General features: G+C 42.5%; 1 protein-coding gene across 5 annotated transcripts in view; it reads left to right on the forward strand.

The window, feature by feature from the left end:
• VTI1A (vesicle transport through interaction with t-SNAREs 1A) overlaps positions 1-23,527 on the forward strand; it is a 565,329-nt gene that overhangs the window by 173,481 nt on the left and 368,321 nt on the right. For all 5 annotated transcript variants that reach the window (XM_068256574.1, XM_068256575.1, XM_068256572.1 and 2 more), the window contains one exon: positions 17,382-17,466. In XM_068256574.1, the coding sequence (XP_068112675.1) occupies positions 17,382-17,466 (85 nt within the window). The remainder of the gene's footprint in view (positions 1-17,381; positions 17,467-23,527) is intronic.

Raw genomic sequence — 23,527 nt, forward strand, 5'->3', positions numbered from 1 at the left:
GCGCATCGGCCTCCGACTGACACATTACACGCCTGCCCCCTTTCCACTATAGCCAGACAAGGAATACCGTAGGGGCCCAAGACCAGGTTAACAATAACACAAGTTCTATTAATTACGGCTTTACTATACTAGGCGTTACTCTCGTATACTTATAATGGTTCTTAGACAGGTCCTAGATGTTTAGTTGACTATACCCGAATGTTGACTATATCAGAGTTAACTATAACACGTTTATACTGTATTACAGTTGCCTTGTCCTGGCACTCACAAACAGTTGCCTAATAAAGTATACAGTAGAGTAAATAGTAGTGGAGAGAGCATTGCTCTTACAGGGGCACAATCTACAGTAGTATGCAATAGTGAAGGCTTGTGAAACTGTTGTGTTTGTATGACCTCACTGAGGCCACATTAAAAATCGGATATATGTTCTATTGCTTGCTTGCAGATTACATTGTAATACTGCTTTCTTATTTATAACACATTCTGTCCTATCTTTGCCTCAAATCGTTACTTTTTTCATGTTAATAAAATTGAACCCCTAGCCTGTTATCTCTGTCGCTTCTCCCCAGGACTCCGTCGCCTGCATTGATTGACGGATGTGGCAAAGTGCCTCAAATTCTCACTAAGCTTTTGTCTCAGCATTTAAAGGTCTGTAGGTCGTTTCTTTGTCTTCTGTTGCAGCGCACCTTTCAAGTGGTAATTAGGCACGTACCCTAATGTGGCTTGTGGCCTTCATGCTTGATAACTCTATCTTTGAAGTGAACCTGTCAGGGGTGTAAACGTTTGTAGGCTGACAGTGTTGGGTAAATGCAGGTACTGCAAAATACCTGCAAGTATTATGGTGAGACTTTGACTATGGAAGCAAAGCGTCTTAGCGGCGAATGATGTCAGTGTTGCACTGCAGGACAGGTATTTCCACAGCTGACAGGAAGTATTATAATTAAACTTTATTTATAAAGCGCTTTCATATTACACAGTGCTGTACAGTAGATGGGGAGGCATTTCAACTATAAACAATGTTACACAGAGGCATTAGAGCGATAAACAATGTTATACTGGAGCATTACATTGATAAACAATGGTACAAAAAGTCATGTAACAATTAGGCTAGTTTCACACTGTAAACCAGCGTTGCTTCCGCCGCACCGCATCACTCTGCCAGAAACAGGCCTTCAGGGAACACCACGTTAGTATGCAGTATTCTCTGTCTGGCCACCATCAAAGCAGGAAGTGACGTGTCCTCTACTTACAAACGATGAGTTGCAAACTATTTTTTTTTTGTGCTAATTAGAGCTCTGGTTATTGCAGGCGCCCAAATTAGTCATGAAGCACCTCTATAACTGTAATTCGCATTGCGGCCTATAGCAGCGTCCAAATCATCGGCGCATCGCTGTGCCAAAAGGAGTTGTCTCATGAGTTGCCTCGGTGCAAGTTGGTGAAAGGTTTAGGTTTTGGTTAACACTATTTAGATATTATTTAATGTTACAGTGGACCTGAACTCAGAACATCCTCTCTGCTTTAAAAGATGTCTACTTCCTGCTTTCATGGAGGCAGACATATTGTTAACATCCAGTGCTTTCAAATGAGCTTATCTGCCTTATCAGCTGTGGCAGTCAGCTGACCCAGGGGAGAGATCAAATTACACTTGTAATTAGTCACAGTTGAGGGGGGTGCATTTCTCTGTGTTTTCCTTCTGTTCTGTGCAAGAGTTCAGGTCCACATTAAAGGATACCCGAGGTGACATGATGAGATAGACATGTGTATGGACAGTGCCTAGCACACACATAGTATGCTGTGTTTTTTTTTTCTTTCTCTGCTTGAAAGAGTTAAACATCAGGTGTGTAAGTGGCAGTTCCAGTCTGAGTCAGGACTGGGTCAGACTACAGTGTGACCCTTACTGATAAGAAATGACAACTATAAAACACTTTCCTAGCAGAAAATGGCTTCTGAGAGCAGGGAAGAGATAAAAAGGGTCAATAGTTCATAGATTTTAGCTCTGGCATACTTCAATGAATGTGTCATTGAATAAAAAAGAATAAAACAGTACAAACGTAAAAAGAAGATTTAAATATAAAATAAAACTGAAATATCTTAAAAAGTAATTTTTAGGAGAAGGAGGATAGATACAATTGTTTATTTCATTTGTTTATTTTCACCTCGGGTGTCTTTTAAGTAAAACAAATTATCCAGTTTGCAACCAGCCATGGTTTTTTTTTTAATTGTCACAAAGTTTATATTTAATACTATTAGTATTTATAAAGCACCAACATATTCTGTGGTGCTTTAGAAAGTAAGAAACAAAACATGGGGTACTAATAATACAGACAAGATATTAAAGGTTGGAGAGTGAGAGTGACGGATGTGTTGTGGCAGGGAATTGTTTGCATTCGTGGCAGCAGCGCAGTGTTTAGAATGCACAATACGCCTGTTGGTGTATATTTTGCTCCTTATTAGAATTCTGAGACTGAAGATAATACAGATTAAAAAGCGATAAGGCTGACATTTTAGCAGACTGCAACATTCCCTATTAAGCCTCATACACACAATAGACCCAATGTTCAGCCGAGATGGCTATTTGGTGTTTTCTCATTTGAGAATCGTGAAATGGTGAAAAAGTGGAGAGGGCGAAAACAAGAAAATGTGAGAGAAAGTAAAGCAAGTGAGAAAGTAAAGAAAGTTCTTTTAAGAATCGAGTTTACTGGTTGGATTACTAAACAACTATAAGGAGGAATGAGCGCATTGTTATCCTACTTACCTAGCCCTGCTGGACGCTACTCTGCGCCAGCTGCTGTCCCTTTTCCCAATTCCATTGAAGAGCACATGTTGCTAGGCCATAGCTGAGCAGTGATTCTGTACAGCGCTTTTGTTCTAGAATGTTGCACTAATAATTGAGCAGCATTCCTGTGTATGAACATCACTGCATTTATTTCTTGTAGCATGTGTATATATGTATAAAAGGAAAAATTCTTGTAGCTATTTTTTACTGATATGGGTTTCATTGTTATGGCTGGGACTTTGCTATGAGTTGGGTTTTTTGCATGCTTTCTTCTTATGACTTTACTCCCGATAGAACATCAATCGGCCACCTTCTCTTCTCTCAGTAACATGTAGCAAATTTTTTGTCCGACTCTTCTCTAGTCGTCTTTCCCCCACCCCTCCCAGATCCGTCCATCTCCGAACCAGTAATAAGCCCAATGTTTCAGTTGTGTCAAAAGATTATGGGTGTCAGACGCCCACCTTTTCTCTAATCACGCTAAGAAAATGTCGCGCCATGTAAGAATCCCATCATTAGGAATCTGAACTTATCCCGGAAAGTCTACCGTAGCAGTCAAAGTCGCGGCCTTTCATTTTAAGATCTAGGTTGAATCCTGACAGAGGACCTTCGCAGTAAAGAGCTTGTTGGCGGAGTTGAATCTCGAATGCTTCACTGTGCAAAACTTGTTCTAAGAAGTGCCGTCCGCAGCTGCAGCAGGAGAGTAAATCACCTTTCCTGTCTGCAGCTTACAAAGGCATCGGAGATGCGAGCTAGGGGATAAAACAAGGCAAACTCCGCCGTCTCCGCGGAGCCGCCAGTCCCTTCCCAGCCTGGTCTTTTTGTTTCTGCCTAATGAAAGACAGACTGCAAGGTGTACGCAGGTGAGAAGCTTGCCAGCAGCTTGAAGCTTTTCTGCACGCTGTCTACTTCCATCATGACCTTAAAGCACTCTGTTTGTTCGCTCTACGTCCTTAAATTTGGCATCAGTTGAGCCGATCGTCTTTCCCAATGGTGTCTGGCGTTCCCCACTGCTTACCAATCTCCGGTATTCGGCTGGAGGCCTTTTTATTTAATGTCTTATGTACTTGCCAACTGACCCTTTTTTACTGGCTTTGCAAACTACGTGGAGAATTTTTTAAAGAGACTCTAGCGTAGTAGGAAAATTAAACCAGGTATAAATCTACATAATCTGCAGTCTAGTGTGCAAGCGCTGCTGCTCGATTTTTTTTTTTTTAACAAAACGGCCTCTGTGAACCCAAACGGATGACTTGAGATCACAAGCATCTGGCTGGTACCTGACTGCTGGTATGCCCCACATGACCATGTTCTGACCTCTACGTGTGAGCAGAGCCTGGTGCATGATGCGGGCCAGATAATGCCTGGAGTTACATATCAGCAAGGCTCAGTTCACATTAGAGCTAGAATTTGCCCATTTTACGGATCGATAAACGGACATGTCAACTGATCACATTTTATTAATAGGACCCATTTACACATGTGCATTTGCAACGGATGTGTTGGATATGATGCTGCCAAATATGCAGTCCCGACCTGTACAATTTTTCCGGATAAGTGAACACATTTCCCATAGAAGCCTATGGTGGAAACACATTTGTTCTGGAATCGACAAAGATCTCAGTGGACCAGCGGAGCAGATCTTGCACAGTCCGCTTCAGCTGACCGTTTGTGATACGGTCCAAGTGTGGATTGAGCCGCAGGCCAGAGGTCTTTGATCCCACTGGGCCTCCTTGCAGTTCTGTTTTGGGAAAGGACTGTGGCAGGCCTCTTACAGGAAAATTCCATAATTGGATTGGGTATGGATTAGGAATACATTCTGTAATATGTACCTTATGGAAAAAATTTAGGTATAGAAGTTGTAATCGATTGATCTCTCTCTTTGTTTCTCTGTCCAGCTGGCCTGCTCCCTTAAAGCAAACCTGATGAGATAAAGTTTGCTAACTTTACATTTTTGACTGCCTCAAGTGAATCATTTTGTATATTCAGCTCTCATCCAGACAAATCTTGAAAAACTACTGGTAAACCATCATTATTCTGTTCACTGCTCTCACAAATATTTCTTCTATTTCTATCAGTTACGCAGAATTTATGAGCTATCCTTATCCTTGAGAGTTGGGCCTCTTGCACACTACAAGTGATTCTGATTATTTATACAATCCGATTTTTGATTCCGATTAAAAAAACATAGCAGCATGCAGTGCTTTTTTTGATTGGAATAAAAAATGGGATCATATAAAAAATCGTAATCGCATGTAGTGTGCAATGGTCCTTAGTGCTGGTTCATACTGCAGGAGCTTTTTCTAAGAGCAATGCTATTTGTGTGTTCTCACTTGAGTGATATGATTTTAGAATTGTCATCCATGGCATTGCATTAGCAAGAGTTTTACAATCCATAGCATTTAAAAAGCTTTTGCAGTGTGAACCAGGCCTTATGCTGTTCTGACTGCTGTCCACTGCAGAGAGTATCAGTTTTAGAGCCCTGGATCCTTAACCCTTGCAGTGAGAAAAATACCTTCTAATAAAGATCTGTTTAACTTATTTATCAAATTGGGCAGCTAGTATTTCACAGTGCGACGTTAAAGTCGCACGTTAGAAAATGTTCCAACGCAGACTAACGCACAGCAATGCAAAATCTATGCAACATTCACAGTGCACACGTTGCGTGGTGTGAAACGTGTAGCAATATTTAGAAAGTGTTGCATGCTGTGCGTTTAGCAATAAATATGCTGCATTGTGTGTGTTGCACATGCTCAGTAATGTTTTTTTTTAAATGTAACGCTTGCGCCGTTTTCGTTCCATCAGTATGTAACGAAAACAGCGCACCAAGAGACACATAACGCAGTGCAAAATAACGTCCAATTTCATAACCTACAATGCGCTGCATTAGGGGCACGTTGTGCGACTTCAACGTCGCATCAAATGCACCGTCCCACTGTGAAAGAGGCCTACCTTTTAATAAGTGTATGTTTTTTTTTTTTTTTTGTATGCCTGATGCCATCAGGGATCCATCTCATAAGGGCTGGTTCACACGGACGCTTTTGCAGGGTTTCGGACGCAACGATTTTGGGATCTACTGCCGTCCCATTCAAGTGAATAGGAGCGATTAGGGCTGGCTTTTGTTGGCTTTAACGAACGCCTGACGGTTGATCCCGGCGTCTCATCTTGAAAGAAACATGCAGCTTTCAGAGGCGCTGGATGCCGGGAAATCAGTGTAGGGACCCGAGCCGCGAGCCTTGAAAAGCTAGAGGTTAAATGATGGTGATTAAACACCAGCGTTTGAACGCGGCGCAGAGCAAAAGCTCAGCAGACGTCCGTGTGAACCAGGCCCTAACATTCCTTCACAATCTACATCTGCAGATACAGATCTATCTCTGCTAGTATCTGATCTAATATCAACTCGTACAATGTGACAAGCAGGTAAACAATAAATATCAGGTAGAGATTGAGTTTTTATCTGATATGATATTATATGGCAGGCTTTGCAAAAAATGTGTTGTCGAGGTTACCTGGTAAATAAAAAAAAAAAGGAAAAAAAAGTAATTGTTGCACCAAAAACTCCTCTCAAGCTGCCTGTCTGTACCATCAACCACAGGAATACAAGTCTCGTATATTAAACCTCAGGTTGTACTCTCAGTAAGTGCAGTAATCTCTCAAACACAAGGTACTCTGTTCAGATCTCCATATGTGGTGACTCACAAATCTTTCAACTGATCTGTAGTCACCTAGTGCAATACTGTATACTGAATACTGTATACTGAAAGAGGCTGCCACCACAAGGATATAAGCTAAAAATGAATGTACTGTAGTCTTAAAACTGCCAGTTTTATTGATAAAAGCCAGGTTTAAAATGGTAAGCCTTGTTTATTGTAAGCAGATTGCATTCACGGAAGGTAGGTAGCCAAGTAATTATTTCCCAGCTATGGGTCCCAGTGGGCTCTGCTCTTCTTCAGCTACTCAGCTACTCTGCCAGTCGCTTCTTCTTCAGTGCTGCTATATCCCTTGGTAATACTGTAAGCACTATAGGAAGGTAAGAGAAGCTGCTTTTATTTAAAGAGAATCTGATTCTGTACTGCCTGATTTGTACATTAAAAAAAACATACCAATCGAGTCACTGTGATCTCCTGGATCCCTCCTTGCTGTTTCCACCGCTCCCCGCCACAATCCTGGCTTTTAATTGCCAGTTTTAGGCAGTGTTTACAAACAAAAAAAGGCCGCTAACGAGGAAGTGATGTTTGTGTGTGTGCGCGCGCGCGCACACACACGCACGCACGCACGCGCGCGCGTGTGTGTGTGTGTGTGTGTGTGTATATATGTATGTATATGTATGTATATGTATGTATATATATATATATATATATATATATATATATATATATATATATATATATATATATATATATATATATATATATATATATATATAGATATATATAGATATATATAGATATATATATAGATATATATATATATATATATATATATATATATATATAGATATATATATAGATATATATATATATATAGATAGATACAGATACAGATACAGATACAGATACAGATATATAGATATATAGATATATAGATATATAGATATATAGATATATAGATATATATATATATATACATAGATCCTCTACATTGTAATAGATTGTAAGCCTTTGGCAGGGCCATCTCCCCTTGTGTATCATACTTGACTGTGTACCCAGAATTTGGAACTTGTTTTTTTACCACTACCACTCCAGTGTATGATCTGGCATTGTACTACTATCTGCATTGTGTTGTGTATCTTATTGCTTATTACCTGTATTGTTGTATCTATTGTCTATTACCTGTATTGTGCTGTCGCCCCTGTTATCATTGTCTGTAATAATCCTATTTATTGTACAGCACTGCGTAATATGTTGGCGCTATATAAATCCAATAAATAATTATATAGTTACAGTATACTACAAGTTTTTATTACACAGTGAATTATCTGCACTTCAGTCTGGGATTCTCACAGCATGTGACAGGCAGCTCCCTTCCCCCTCAGCCTCATAAACTGCATGACACAGACAAGCTGTCTGTTAGAAATACACAAAGCACACAGAGCCTGCAGGGGGGCGTGCATAACTTGTATTCATTACAACAGAGGCAGTGCATTCCTCCCTGGGTCGACAAAGCTTGACAAAGAAAAGCAGATTAGATATATTACAGAGACAGTGCAACTAAAAAAGGCTATAATCCAGGCCACGTTAGAACAGGTATAGCAACTTATAGGATAGAAGAAATAAGGCTGAAAATTTTGTTACAGAGTCTTTTAAGGAGGCACTTTGTACCTATATGGCAGTGCAACTACAACTATTGCAGTAATGCTGGCTGCTGGCACAAATGTGACTCTCCTGAGCCCCACAAAGTACTGAGACTCCAACTAAGGACTCTGCCCTCCTTCCCACTTGATAGCTGCCTGATTTCGGTATTGATGCAGAAGCTAAATGATACCACCAGGGGTTTGGAGGAGGTGTGCCCAGCACAGGGGGACAGTGGCAAAGGCGGGAAGGTGCGTGGCTCTGCTTTAAACTGGCTGTTCCAGCCAAGCATCTGAATTTGCTGGGGCTTAGCAGAACAGTAATAGAAGTCTGAACTGCTGAGGTGGCAAGGTTATTATTCTTTAGTATTTTATATAGCGTAGACATCTTCCGCAGCGCTGTACAGGGTATCCGTTTGTCTTGTCACTTAACAGTCACTTAGAGAAGCTCACAATCTAACCCATATTATAGTTGTATTGGAATCTGGGGCAATTTTATGTGTAGGGTAGTGTATGTATCGTAGTCTAATGTTGCCCATATATTTTACAATTTTTTGGGGATGAATTTTGTTTGATTATTCCGTTAGATTGAATATGAAGATTTTTCCAACATGTCCAAACAGATTTTCATCGAAAAAATGGGGTAATCGTTAGTTTTTCTTGATTGAAAAAAAAGATTATTTTGACTTTCATTCAATTTGCTGGTTTTGGTTGAACAAACGGGAAAATCAAAAGTTTTTTTTATTGTACCGTTTATGGGCACCATAAGGCCAATTTAGGGGGAAGCCAATTTACTTATATGTTTTTGGGATGTGGGAGCAAACCGGTGTGCCTGAAGGAAACCCACACAGACACGTGGAGAACAGATAAGCTCCGTGCAGATAGTCCCCTGGCTGGGATTCAAAACCGGGACCCAGCACTGCAAGGTGAGAATCTTAACCATTGCACCACCGTGCTGTCCAAGGATGTGTATTATACTGCCTTACCGCCTCTTTCCAGTTATACAGTCCTCTGCAGGGTTACATTACCAATACCACTGCTCACTTACCTTCCCTGTGCGCCTCCATATAAGAACCATGCAGGGAAATTTGGGGCGCAGGGTGAAGCTGAAGGATGGTGCACCATGACCTAGCTATTCTGCTCATTTTAAAATCTATTCTCCCTACTGATAAACAAACTGTCTTCTTCCCCAGCTATTGCTGGCGCCTGAATTACAAAGCTTTCAACCGGGATTTAGGCTCTGGCTATTGTGTCATGAGTTAATGGGGAAGAACTCCAGGTTGATATACAATAATCTATATCTAACCAGCAATCCCTCCTTGTAGCATATGGCCAGTAAAACTCAGTATTCTGTCGCTATGGTTTGCAGCAAGCAAAGGCCACGCTCACACCATATGCGTTGCCATGCATCTTTCAGCATTGTGTATAGTGTGTAATACGCAAGAACGTCAGACATGCGCAGGTTGCACTGTCTGACGTTCTTAGTATTGTGCTGCGATAACGCACTACTGCATGCTTTATTTCCCAAAATGCAGTGCCGGTGTTGCGTATGTGCGCTGTACGGACTGTGTATAACTGTGCAGGCTTCTTTCTGTAATCCCGCCTGTAATTATTTACATCCACGGTTCCCTCCAAGGGTGGTTATTAGTTGAGCGACAATGGGGGTGGGGGGGGGGGGGGGGTGTTATTATATGAGCAACAAGCAGGGTTCTGTGTTAGAATAGGGTTAGGTTAGGTTGCATTTTCTGATACAAATAGCTTGCAAAATCTTTTAAAGTTGCAAAACATTTCACCACACTGCCCCAATCACTGTAGTGAATAGGACCAGCAGCACAGCATGCATCACATATGTGAACGAGGCCTTGGTTTACATTTTTTTCCCCTGAATCACAACGCTGCAGATGTAAACACAAAGTAGCTTATCACTGCATTCAGCTACAAAATTTGCGTTATTGATTTTTAATAAAAGCAGAGTTGCTCTTTAACGTTCTGACAGTCGTAGACTCTGTATCGACTTATTTCTAATTTAACAGACCTATCTCTCCTTCCTCACCTTTTAAAAGGTGATCAAAAAATTAATGAATGGGGGAATCGGAAGAATGAACGGCATTCAGCAGGCTGTTAATTGAGATTACTCCAATTTCCCATCCTGATTGCTCTAATTAAAGCATAGCCGGCGTTTCCAGGCCTAGATAATAATAGATCCTGCATCTCGTTTGTCTGTTCTGACCCCCCCCCCCCCCCCCCCCACACACACACACACACGCACGCGCACACACACGTACGTTCTTTTGCTCTGTATCCTGCATGCATTTGGCAAGTGAGGCAATTATCGCAGGCCCGTTGCCGCCAATTCCCTGACCTTCACCGTCGGTCTTCTCCGCGCTGATCTAAATGCATTGTTTTAATGGCTTCTTTTTCCCTGTCACCCACTCCCCAACGCCACACGCGGCACACACACACACACACAGAGAAGAAATATCAAGGCAGCCTTTTGATGTTGCTTTAGCTGCCTCCCTGGTCTGGCCCGCATCTCAGAGATGTGTCACCTATGCCAAGAGGGAATAGGGGGGAAAATCACGGTTTGAATGGTAATGGTAACATACTAATCACTTCCTCGCTTTGAAGATGGGAGCTGGAGATTCCTGTCAGCATCGCCAGGATCCCCAGCTGCTCCCAGCCTCCGCTCTAGGTGTATTAACTTAAGTGTTGCATGTCAATACCGCTCGCACGTCTGCCATCCGCAGGGGCTCATTAGAGTCGCGGGCCCCCGAGCTTCGCGAGACATCCACGCACATTAAATGCGCGCCGCCTCCTTTTTCTTTATCACCGTCATTAGGAATATTGTTATTATTTACTAGAAAGCAGTCGCCTCTCTCTCTCTGTCTTGCCGTCCTCCACGTCGGCATTGAAGCAGCATCTGTCACGCCGTGCGGTTTTATTTTGTAAGCCCGTCGAGGTGGCGGTGTGTGTGGTTGGGAGGGAGGTGGGGGGGTTGCGGAGGGGATATTCAGATGCTGTTCTGTCATTAGATGTAGCATGTTGTGGACGTAATGTGCCAGAGTTATTAATGCAGGGAGAAAAAGGGACACAAAAAATCAGGCGGCTTTGACGCAGAGCTTGCAATCAGTGCGAGGGATAATGAGGCTGCTGAGATGTATGAGATAATAAGCAAGGGGTTGTGACAATGAAACGCTTCCCCGCGTCGGAATAATGCACAGCGGTAAAAATAGGCTTGATTGGAATTTGTTTGCCTTTTTTAAAGAGGTGTTGAAATTACCTATTTTTATTTTATTTTCTTCCCCTTTTTTTTTTTTACTCTCTTTATTTTATTCTTTATTTGTCAAGTTCTAATAACATTTTATAGATCAATAAGTAAAAGTTTGTAAAGCCCGACAGTGGGCACAGATGTGTTTCTGGCTCTGTGCAGCACTTCATGGCAGAGCTTGTGTGTTCCGTTGTAGAGGCCATTTGATTTGCTGATTTATCAGCAAATCACTCTTAAAGCGGTGTAAAACCCTGAGATAATATTCAATAAAAACAGGTTTTCCTACTTTTTATATGCCATACGGATATCATATTTGCATTTGTGCATAAGTATTATTATTCATTTAGAAATTACAAGTTCCCAAAAGTACAGTTTTTTGCTTTGAGAGCTGACTTTCCTTTTTTTTCATTACTGGTTTTATTCATTGTTTATTGAAGGCAGAAATGCTTTGAGTTTCTGTCTGTGTCCCGAGCTTCTGCACAGGCAGAGAATGTGTCACATTCCTCACTTGATACAATTAAGTAAACACAAGATAACATTATCTACACTTCCTCCAGATTTCTCTGCATTGAAGTTTCTAGTCCTGTGTGTAACCCTTTGAATGCTGTTCTAGTAAAAAAAAAATGCTGGTTGTATATAATATGCTGTAAATAATTTTTTAGAGCAAAGAAGAAATGCTGGGTTTCGTTCCACTTTAAAGGACACCCTAGGTGAAAATAAACTAATGAAATAAAGAATTTGATCTATCCTCCTCCTAAAAATGACTTTTTAAGATATTCCACAGTTTTATTTTATATTTAAATCTACTTTTTAAGTTGTATACTTTTATTGTTTTATTGTTCTGTTTTATTGTTTTTGCTCAATGACCCGTTCATTGAAGTATGCCAGAGCTAAAATCTATGAACTATTGATCCTTTGTATCTCTTTCCTGCTCTCAGAAGCCATTTTCTGCAAGAAAAGTGTTTTATAGTTGGAATTTCTTATCGGTGAGGGTCACACTTTAGTCTGACCCAGCACAGACTCAGACAGGAACTGCCACTTACATACCTGATGTTTAACTCGTTCAGGCAAAAAAAGGAACACAGCCTAGTTATTTGTGTGCTAAGCACTGTACATACACATGTCTATCTCATCGTGCCACATGTCACCTCGGGTATCCTTTAAAGGACACATGAAATGTGAGAGATATGGAGGCTGCCATATTTATTTCCTTTTAAACCATATCAGTTGCATGGCAGCCCTGCTGACCTATTTAGCTGCAGTAGTGTCTGAATAACACCAGAAACAAGCATGCAGCTAATCTTGTCACATCTGACAATAATGTCAAACACCCAAACTTCTGCATGCTTGTTCAGGGTATGGCTAAAAGTATTAGAGGCAGAGGATCAGCAGGATAGCCAGGCAACTGGTATTGTTTGAGAAGGAAATAAATATGACAGCCTCCATATAACTCCCACCTTGTGTTCACTTTAAAGCACCTCATCAGGAGCCTCTTCGCCAGTCATCCCCTGCAGTGAGGTCTCTAGAGATGAATCAATGAAAAAGGGCCCAAGAGCCCTTATGGAAAGAATGGCGCTGCCATAGGCACCTATTATAAAAGCCGTGATTTGTGGCAAAGAATGGAAATTTGGGTACATGGCGGGGCCCGCTAAATTTACCTTATTTGCCACAAATTGCGGCTTTTATAATGGTCGCAGTTTGTGTCACAGAAGGTCAACCTTGTTGCCCGGAGGCGCCTGATTAAATGCAAACAAGCTAAATTTCAGCACCTGATAGAATGGCGGGTGCCGGGGGCTTGCGGAAATGCAAATTGTGGCATTGTATAGCGGGTGCACCACTGGTGGGGGGAAAGGGGTTTAGGGTTAGTCATAGTTAGTGGAGGGTTCTGTGTGAGAGTAGGGTTCAGGTTTAGCCATAGTAAAATATCAGTAAACATTACCAATACTTTACTATCGAATTTAGCAGTGGAATATCGCTCATTTTAGCAATATTCTATTAGCCACAACCCCCTGTGCCCTTTTTTCCAGGTGCCTTTTTTTCATGTATGCTTTTAGGGATGCTGTCCATAAGCTTTTTAGACATTTCTGTCTGCTCCCCTCCCTGTTGCAGTCAGAACGTTATTATTATTATTATTATTATTATTATTATGAGAGACACGCACCTGATTTTGAATGTAAAATGGTTGGACAATTGGACAATGCCTACCCCCTGGTGGTGCCTAACCTTAAGCACACTGCCCCCCCCCAATTACCTAATAAACGCTGCCACACAGCCCGATAAACGTCGTTAAAGAGAACCCGAGGTGGTGTTCTCACAACAAAATCCCCATACAGAGGCTGTAAGCGTGTCAGCAGCGGCTGTGTTTGGCTTCCTAACATCAGTCTCCGCTCTCCCCCGCCTCCTGTATCGCTCGGGTTCCCGCCCACGTCCCTTCCCTCCACGCTGATTGGAGGGAAGGGGCGGGGACCGGAGCTCAGCAGGAGGCGGGGGGAGCGCCGAGACGGACGTTAGGAAGATAAACACAGCCGCACAGCGCGGCTGTGATTTATGGGGTCTGGCCGAGTGCAGGGGGGATTTAGGGGGGTTCTGATTAGCAACAGAGGCTGGGCTCAATAGGCACAGCCAGCCTCTGTATAGGGATTTTGTTGTGAGAACCCCGCCTCGGGTTCTCTTTAAGAGACATAAATTTTGCTGCCCGATAAAATAACAGGCTCCGGGGCTACCCGCTATGCAAATTTAGTGCCCACAATTTATAGCCGCAATTTACAATCCGGGTAGCACCACCCCCCGCTATCTTATCTAGCAACTCCGGGTTTTCAAATTTCCATTTATGGCCACTACTTGCGGCATTTAGCATTGCCACCTGTGGCAGCTCCCTTCATACCATGGCGCCTAAGGCGCAGTTTTTTACTGCTTCGCTTCCTCTCACCCTCTGAACCAACAGGCTGGCAGTGGCACCAAGAGTATAGGTGAAAAGACAATTTTAGCAAGCAAGATTTTTTTTTCATGTAAACACAAAACCTCATCCCTGCATCAGGAACATTGCTTTGACTGTTTAAAGGATACCCGAGGTGACGTGTGACATGATGAGATAGACATGTGTATGTACAGTGCCTAGCACACAAATAACTAGACTGTGTTCCTTTTTTTCTTTATCTACCTGAAAGAGTTAAATATCAGGTATGTAAGTGGCTGACCCAGTCCTGACTCTTACAGGAAGTGACTACAGTGTGACGACCCTCACTGATAAGAAATTCCAACCATAAAACCCTTTCCTTGCAGAAAATGGCTTCTGAGAGCAGGAAAGAGATATAAGGGGTCAATAGTTCTTAGATTTTAGCTCTGGCACACTTCAATGAGTGTGTAATTGAGCAAAAACCGTTAAAACTTAAAAAGTAAAAAAAAAAGTAAAAGTAAATAATAAAACGCTGGAATATCTTAAAAAGTCATTTTTAGGAGAAGGAAGATTGATACAATAGTTTCTTTCAATAGTTTATTTTCACATCGAGTGTCCTTGAAATATAATCTGATTCAAAGCATGTATAGAACCTTTTGAAAGCAGTACTCCAGGGGAAAAACAAAGACTGTGCTGTATAGGCCATGAATGGCTAATATACTATAAACATTTCACTTTATGAAATGGACTTTACTACATAATTTTTGAGATGAGACTAGTGGTCACATGATCTTTGCCCCCTGTTGAGCAGCTGCAGTTTCCCTCTATAGGCGACAGCTCAGTTTCCTGTGACATCACATCCCCAGTTCACTCCTGCCTTCTTGCTGTGCGGTTGAAGCAGTGCAATTAGAATGTGGTTGGTCATGCCCTAAAACTCAGCATAGATAAAACTCACTGTGGGGTGATCATTTGTTCTGGGTTTCATCAAAGCGAGGGGAGGTTATTTTATTTGCACTTTCGCCATTTTGCTTGTAACAGCACATCAGTAAGCCAAAGCACAACGAGAAACAACATATTACTTCTTTGTATTCAGCTGCTTGCTAGATATTGCCATTCCTCCCTCTCCTGGCTGTGTGAAAAGCTGAAAATTTTCAGTAAACAGAGTTGTTACCCTAACACGATCCCCTGCTCTCTGTTTAAAGCAGACCTGAACTCAGAACTTCCTCTCTGCTCTAAAAGATACGCAGCAGCATAATAACCTTAAAAGAAAAACATTACTTTGTTACAGCTGATACAAATCCTGCAATACATCTGCAGTGTGTCTAATTCCTACTTTCATGGAAGCAGACTTAGGGTTAACATCTTGTGTTTAAAAAATGGCTGCTCTGCCCAGGCAGCAGAGACTCGTGAGCTGATTTAGCTGAGCGATTAAATTACAGTTGTGATTAGTTACAGGTGAGGGGAAATTATAGAAATGCACCCTGTGTGTATTTAGAGCATTTAGCCTGTCTGTTTTCCTTCTGTCTTGTGCAAGAGTTCAGGTCCACTTTAAATCCTCAACAGTGTGTAGGCAAATTGGACCATCAGAATCAGCCACTTTTGAATTACACAAAAAAATTACAAAGAACAGGATATTCTGGAGTTATGAAGAAGGTGCAATGTGACGAGGAGCATCAATACTCATCAAATAAACATCTTGTCTCCCATGTACTTGCAGTGCCTGATTCGCTGATATTTGATACTCTGCAACGTATTGAATAAATAGTGAATCTCTGCAGAGATTACAGAGATTTAGTTCTCTTCAGAGATTTACAGTGACTTGGTGCTCTAGAGAGATTCACGGACACTTGGTGCTCTAGAGAGATTCACGGAGACTTGGTGCTCTAGAGAGATTCACGGAGACTTGGTGCTCTAGAGAGATTCACAAAGACTTGGTGCTCTAGAGAGATTCACGGAGACTTGGTGCTCTAGAGAGATTCACGGAGACTTGGTGTTTTACAGAAAATCCTTGAGATTTGGCACGCTACAAAGATTCACTGAGAGTTGGGGCTCTATAGAGAAACACTGAGATTTAGCACTTCACAGAGATTCACAGAGACGTGGCACTCTACAGAAATTCTGAGACATGGTGTTCTACAGAGATTTACTGAGACTTTGTGCTTGATAGAGATTCACTAAGACTTTGTGCTTGATAGAGATTCACTGAGACTTTGTGTTTGATAGAGATTCACTGAGACTTTGTGCTTGATAGAGATTCACTGAGACTTTGTGCTTGATAGAGATTCACTGAGACGTTGTGCTTGATAGAGATTCACTGAGACGTTGTGCTTGATAGAGATTCACTGAGACTTTGTGCTTGATAGAGATTCACTGAGACTTTGTGCTTGATAGAGATTCTCTAGTTCTTTGTGCTCTTCAGAGATTCCCTAAGTGTTAGTGCTCTTCAAAGAATCCCTGAGATTTGGCATGCTACAGAGATTTACTGAGATTTGGTGCTCAGGTAGCCCTTTCTCAAATGCATCTTGATAAAGGACTAGCTGGCCCAAACCTTTTTGCTGGCCCGCCTGTCTTACCAGCTATATTTTAGGAAATGAAGCATTCTTATGCTTAATTTCCTGAAATATAGCTGGCAAGATTCTCCTTACTGATTGAGGTCCAAAAGGACCTCTCACCAAGCACTTTATCTTTATTAAGTGAAATTCATTGCAGGTGTGTAGAACACAACCCTAAACAGGGCCTTTACCAATTAACTCTGCATTGGTTTGTGGACAGATGAAGGGTATGGGACCATTTCTGAATTCCTAAAAGTCCAGGCGTTAATTCTTGTGGAGCTTCTGGTGTTCAAGCTGTATGAAAAATATCCGTTTTTAAATGTTGCAAAACTTGACAGATTCACTTAAAGTTGCTCTGCAGGTGTTTTCCTGTTTCTACTCATCTGGATGAGACCTTTGACCACCATCTGTCTTTCATCAAATGCTCTCATTTCTTCAGGGGTTGAACTTACTTTTTCTCAGGACTTAAGATTTCACCTTGGCCCATAGATATACATGATCATGCTAAAACCAGTTAATCAGCAAAGATACCTTCTCTGCATCAACCTCTGACGTCTTATCCTTGATCCCGGTAACACTGTGTTCTGTTCTCTGTCTTTTGGCAGCGGGCTCACCTGCTGGATAACACAGAGGTTCTGGAAAGGTCGTCGCGGCGGCTAGAGGCCGGGTACCAGATAGCTGTGGAGACAGGTAAGCTGTGCTAACTACTACAATTATCTTTATATTGGCAATGTACTGAAATTGTGATAAGTAAATCAATACATTTGCACCATTTACCACTTTTTAAGATGTAGTCAAAAGTATAAGCTGTGTGCTTGTACTGATAGTAAACTAGCAACAGTGTTTGTGGATCCCTGCCTGTGGCTTGTTAAACACTTTTGAGACCTGATGGCTCTGGCCCCTTAAAGTAAACTGAGCACCATTTTTTAGCACCCAGTGCATCTCAATAGCACGTTGAAAATACTTACTAACAATGTGGCTCATTAATTAAAAAAAAAAAATTCTTCCTATTTTTTTTACATTTAAAGGGGCACTACGCCGAAAAGCTGTAACATTTAAAATATGTGCAAACAATCATATACAAATAAGAAGTACATTTTTTCCAGAGTAAAATGAGCCATAAATTACTTTTCTCCTATGTTGCTGTCACTTACAGTAGGTAGTAGAAATCTGACAGAAGTGACAGGTTTTGGACTAGTCCATCTCTTTATAGGGGATTCTCAGGTATATATTTATTTTCAAAAGCACTTAGTGAATGGCAGTTGCTCTGTCCAACTGCCAAAAAAACTGTGTAGCGAGCAGGGAAGCTGACCAGCATCATTGTTTAAATCCTTTTTAGGGAATATCTTTATAAAGAATAAAATCCTTGCTGAGAATCCCCTATAAAGAGATGGACTAGTCCAAAACCTGTCACTTCTGTCAGATTTCTACTGCTTACTGTAAGTGACAGTATTATAGGAGAAAAGTAATTTACGGCTCATTTTACTCTGGAAAAAATGTACTTCTTATTTATATATGTTTGCACATATTTTAAATTTTACATTTTTTTTTGCTGTAGTGCCCCTTTAAATGTTTGTTAGGGGCTTTTATTGTGCTACTTGGGCGGTTTGCTGTCCACAGAAAGAGCAGGCAGATAAGGACTGCTGTGATTACCAGTAGGAATGAGCAAACAAAAGCTTTCAGCTTTCATCAGCGGGGTGTGGGAAAATAGGACAATGTGATTCAAACAATTTAGAGAGTGACACTTGATTACATTCACACCTTCCCCTGGATAAATGGGAGGGGGGGTGGGGGAGTAGCAGCTCCTACAGCTATTAGAAACCAGGACAAACTGCAGAAAAAAGCTGCTTGGATCCCTTTTTAAAGTGAATTTCAAGTGAAAAAACAAAAACTTATACCTGCCTATGGGAAGGGAAGGCTCTAGACCCTATAGAGCCTTCCTGCTCCTCTCACACTCTCCTCGTTCCAGTGCTGTCACCCCTTTAGTAGTATTCGACCATTCAGTTAAATACTGCTCTGTGCTGCTGCAAGAGGCTTCGGAAGTCTTTGGTCAGAAGCCAAAAACATTGGCTCCAAACGAAATACAGATACTCTGACTGAGATACGAAAGCTCTGCTGTCACCGTGACAGCAAAGCGAGTGGGCTGCAGCTGGAACAGCAAGAGCCACAGGAACAGCGTGTGCACGTGGGGCGGAATTTGAAATCTCCCTGGTAGGATTAAGCGGCACAAACCGCTCATAGATTAACTATGTCCACCTGGAAGAGGATAAAGAGATAAAATTGTGTGAACGGACCTATGAATGACCTATGTGTAATGGAGGCTAGGGTTGCCGCTGTATACCGGTATGACGATATACCGCGGTTTGATTTGTGCATGATAATCATACCATACACAATCTCGTTTTACCGGTTTTTGGGGGAGGGGCAATGTAGCAGTGGGGATGCGACGCAGCTGTGAGCGCATGAACAGAGGCAGCGATACAAATACTCACTTGCCGGCAGCCAGGTCCTACACACTGTACTGGCTTCAATCTTCCTCTTGTTCTTGCGTCCCATTTCCCTGAAACAGGGCCCCTTGGGCGCTATTACAAGGAAATGATGCAAGAGCAGGAAGTAGAATGAAGCCAGTACAGCGTTTTAGGACCTGGCTGCTGGCAAGTGAGTATTTGTACCCCCTGCTGCTGCGTCCCCCCGGCTGTCTATGCTGCGAGCACCTATCCTGCCTACACCTATCCGTGGCTGCCTATGCTGCGGCCACCTACTACTGGCTACACCTATCCCTGGCTACCTATGCTGCGGCCACCTACTACTGGCTACACCTATCCCTGGCTACCTATGCTGCGGCCACCTATCCTGACAACACCTATCCCTGCCTACCTATGCTGCAGGCATCTATCCTGGCTACACCTATCCCTGGCTACCTATGCTGCAGCCACCTACTACTGGCTACACCTATCCCTGGCTACCTATGCTGCGGCCACCGACTACTGGCTACACCTATCCCTGCCTACCTATGCTGCAAGCATCTATCCTGGCTACACTTATCCCTGGCTACCTATGCTGCAGCCACCTACTACTGCCTACACCTATCCCTGGCTACCTATGCTGCAGCCACCTACTACTGGCTACACCTATCCCTGGCTACCTATGCTGCGAGAAGCTATTACTGACTACACCTATCCCTGGCTACCTTATGCTGCGGCCACCTACTACAGGCTACACCTATCCCTGGCTACCTATGCTGCAGGCATCTATCCTGGTTACACCTATGCCTGGCTACCTATGCCGCGGCCACCTACTACTGGCTACACCTATCCCTGGCTACCTATGCTGCGGCCACCTACTACTGGCTACACCTAGCCCTGGCTACCTATGCTGCGGCCACCTATCCTGACTACACCTACCCCTGGCTACCTATGCTGCAGGCATCTATCCTGGCTACACCTATCCCTGGCTACCTATGCGGCGGCCACCTACTACTGGCTACACCTATCCCTGGCTACCTATGCTGCGGCCACCTATCCTGACTACACCTATCCCTGGCTACCTATGCTGCAGGCACCTACTACTGGCTACACCTATCCCTGGCTACCTATGCTGCGGTCACCTATCCTGGCTACACCTATCCCTGGCTACCTATGCTGCAGGCACCTATCCTGGCTACACCTATTCCTGGCTACCTATGCTGCGGCCACTTACTGGGGGTGGGGGAAGTGCTAGAACATCAGGCAAGGTTGTTTCTTTACATGCTGCATGCAGTGATCTCCATAGACATGGCAAAAAGAGAAAGGGGCAGCAGCTGAGGAGGCAACTATAGGAAGCTAGTAAGGGGGGCTGTACCCAGCCTTACTGAGAAAAACCAAGAACTGAAGCTGATCTTAAAGGCCTCAGATGAGGCAGATTTTATATATTTAATAGAACATTATTTTAAGTCAATTATACTTAACAAAAAAAAATTTTAATTGTTAAAAAAAATTAAATTGCAAAATAAGAAAGGATTATAACTGCTCTCCTATGTACAGCAGTCTGAGCTTAGTCTGAAACACTCCCCCTTTTAGTCACATGGGCTTGCTCTGCAGGGTATAGAGTGACTGCGCAGTAAGTTGGAACTACGCCTCCCTGCTAACTGATGGCCTATCCTGACTGTAAGACTTCGTACACACACCAGGGGGTTCTTGTTTAGGGCCGTCTCTGTCGGGGAATGTAGCATGCGGATGGCAGCTTCAGTGGGTCGGAGAGGGGTCTGGACTGGCGGGTCAGATTGTCCCAGCATAGGCCAAAGCTATTGTTCTCCTGTTTATCTCTCTAGCTTCATTGTGTGTCACACCATCTCCCTCCATAGTAACAATACTGTACAGCACTCAGCCCTGAACTCTCTTACAAAGGATGGAGTCTCAACCAGGTCTCTATGGAGGAAATAAACATCTCTGAACTGGTGCTTCACGTGTTACCCTTAGTTACCAAAAACAGTTGCACTTTTGCAAAGTAACCATTTCATGGAAATTTTAATTAATGCCCTATGAAATGCATATAAAATATGGCATCTAAATTGTAGATTTTAAGGACCGCTCCAGCCCAAAAAAAAGTAAGCAGTTAAAATCTAACAGAAACGACAGATTTTGGACTAATCCATCTCCTCATGGGGGAAGCATTTCCTGAACAGTAGTTTAACTGCCAAAATAGTAAGTTACCAGCCAGCCTATCTAATCACTTGCACTCTATTTTGTCAGTTATACTGACACAAAACAAAGAAAACCCTGAGAATCCCCTATGAGGAGATGGCTCCAAAACCTGTCGGATCTGTCAAATTTTAACTGCCTACTTTTTTTGCTGGAGTTCCTCTTTAAGTCGGGTACAGGAGCCTCAGCTGACTGAGAACAGAAAGCTGCATCTTGTCTGGTTTGGGACTTTGCTAGAGGCACACATAAAGCTTTGGACGATTTGCAGGTTTCTCTGAATGGCTTCTGCTGTTTTACAAGAACTTCTGTTAGTTCCATCCTCCAACCCAGGTTGACATAAGGGGGTCTGCTGACCAGGCATTACATCATGCTGTGTAACTGCTTCCGTATGTGCTCTGCATGTGTAATTACCAGCAAATGACATCGTGCAAATCCAGCTCATTTGTTTGTTTCTGGCAATTAGTGTTTAGGAAGACCTCACTTGACTTAACAAATATGGTTCTCATTGAGGCTAATTCCCTGCACTGCCACTGAGTAGAAAGCAGAGCTGGTTAAGGCACAGTGAGGTTTTTTTGTATGTGTTTAACAGAATATTACTTTAAATTAATTATGCCTAAAGTTTTGCACCCACATTTTTTTTAAATAAATAAAAATTGTATTTATCTGTTCCTTGGCTCTTGTCCCCTCCCCAGTCAGTCTGGGGCCACACCCTCCCTAATAGAGGGTGGCAACAATGTACACTCTTACCAAATCCATGTCATAGAAGTGTAAACTGAGTGAACATACTTTATATGGATACTTTATGAAGTTCCTCTTATTATTTAGATGAGGTAAGATTGTACAACTGAGATTGTATCGTTATTGGGCACCTTAAAGGTGGCCACTAATGATCCAATCTTTTTTATCCAATTTAACCAAATCTATGTAGTATAAGGGTAAATTGAGTGAATATATTGATTGGATAATTTAGGCAGTTCCCTTATATTACATAGGAATGGTAAGATCGGATGAAAAAGATTGGGCAATTGGTGGCCACCATAAGGCAAACCTGAAGTGAAAATAAACAGATAATAAATTGAATGTGTAATACAGCTAAAAAATAGAATGTTCGTAGCAAAGAGAATAGCCTCCTATTGTTTTCCAGTACAGGAAGAGTTAAGAAACTTCAGTTATCTATGCAAAAGAGCTTCTCTGAGCTATTCAACTAATCTTGGGTTGAGTACAGTCCTGTTTTCTGAAGCGCTTAAAGGGAACCTAAACTGAGAAGGATATGGATTTTTCCTTTTAAAATAATACCAGTTGCCGGACTCTCCTGCTGATCCTGTGTCTCTAATACTTTCGGCCACAGCCCCTCAACAAGCATGCAGATCAGGTGCTCTGACTGAAGTCAGATTGGGTTAGCTGCATGCTTGTTTCAGGTGTTTGATGCAGCCAAAGAGAACAGCAGGACTGACAAGCAACTAGTATTGTTTAAAAGGGAACATCCATATGCCTCTCAGTTAAGGTTCCCTTTAAAGCGGAACTGTAGATACGAATTAAACACATTGTTTCACTTACCTGAGGCTTCTGCAAGCCCCCAGCAGCTGTCCTGTCCCGCTCCACGACGAGCCTCCGTTCTCCCGCCGCCAGCTACTTTCGGTTTCGCTGCTGGGCCACTGCGCCTGTGCGGCTCTGGCCACACGTATCCTTTCTTCGCGTTCCCTGCTATTGCAGAGGGGAACGCGAAGAAAGGATACGCTTGGCAGGGCTGTGCTGACCTCGACTTACAAGTCGAGGAATGGAGCGGCGGCGGGGGAACGGACACTCAGCGCGGGACAGGACAGCTGCTGGGGGCTTGCAGAAGCCCCAGGTAAGTGAAACAATGTGTTTAATTTGTATCTACAGTTCCGCTTTAAACACCCAAGAAACAGTGAAAGACAGCTTGATAATAAGGTTTTACTGCAGGAAAGTTCAAAGGGTCATTATTTCTGTTTTATAGCTTAAAAAACAGTGTGTGGTTTTAAAACTGCAATGTTATTGTTTTCTTTGCTACGAACGTTCTATTCCTTATCCGTACTACACATACAATTCAT

This window comes from Hyperolius riggenbachi, chromosome 10 (assembly GCF_040937935.1).
Source record: "Hyperolius riggenbachi isolate aHypRig1 chromosome 10, aHypRig1.pri, whole genome shotgun sequence".
Lineage (NCBI taxonomy): Eukaryota > Metazoa > Chordata > Amphibia > Anura > Hyperoliidae > Hyperolius > Hyperolius riggenbachi.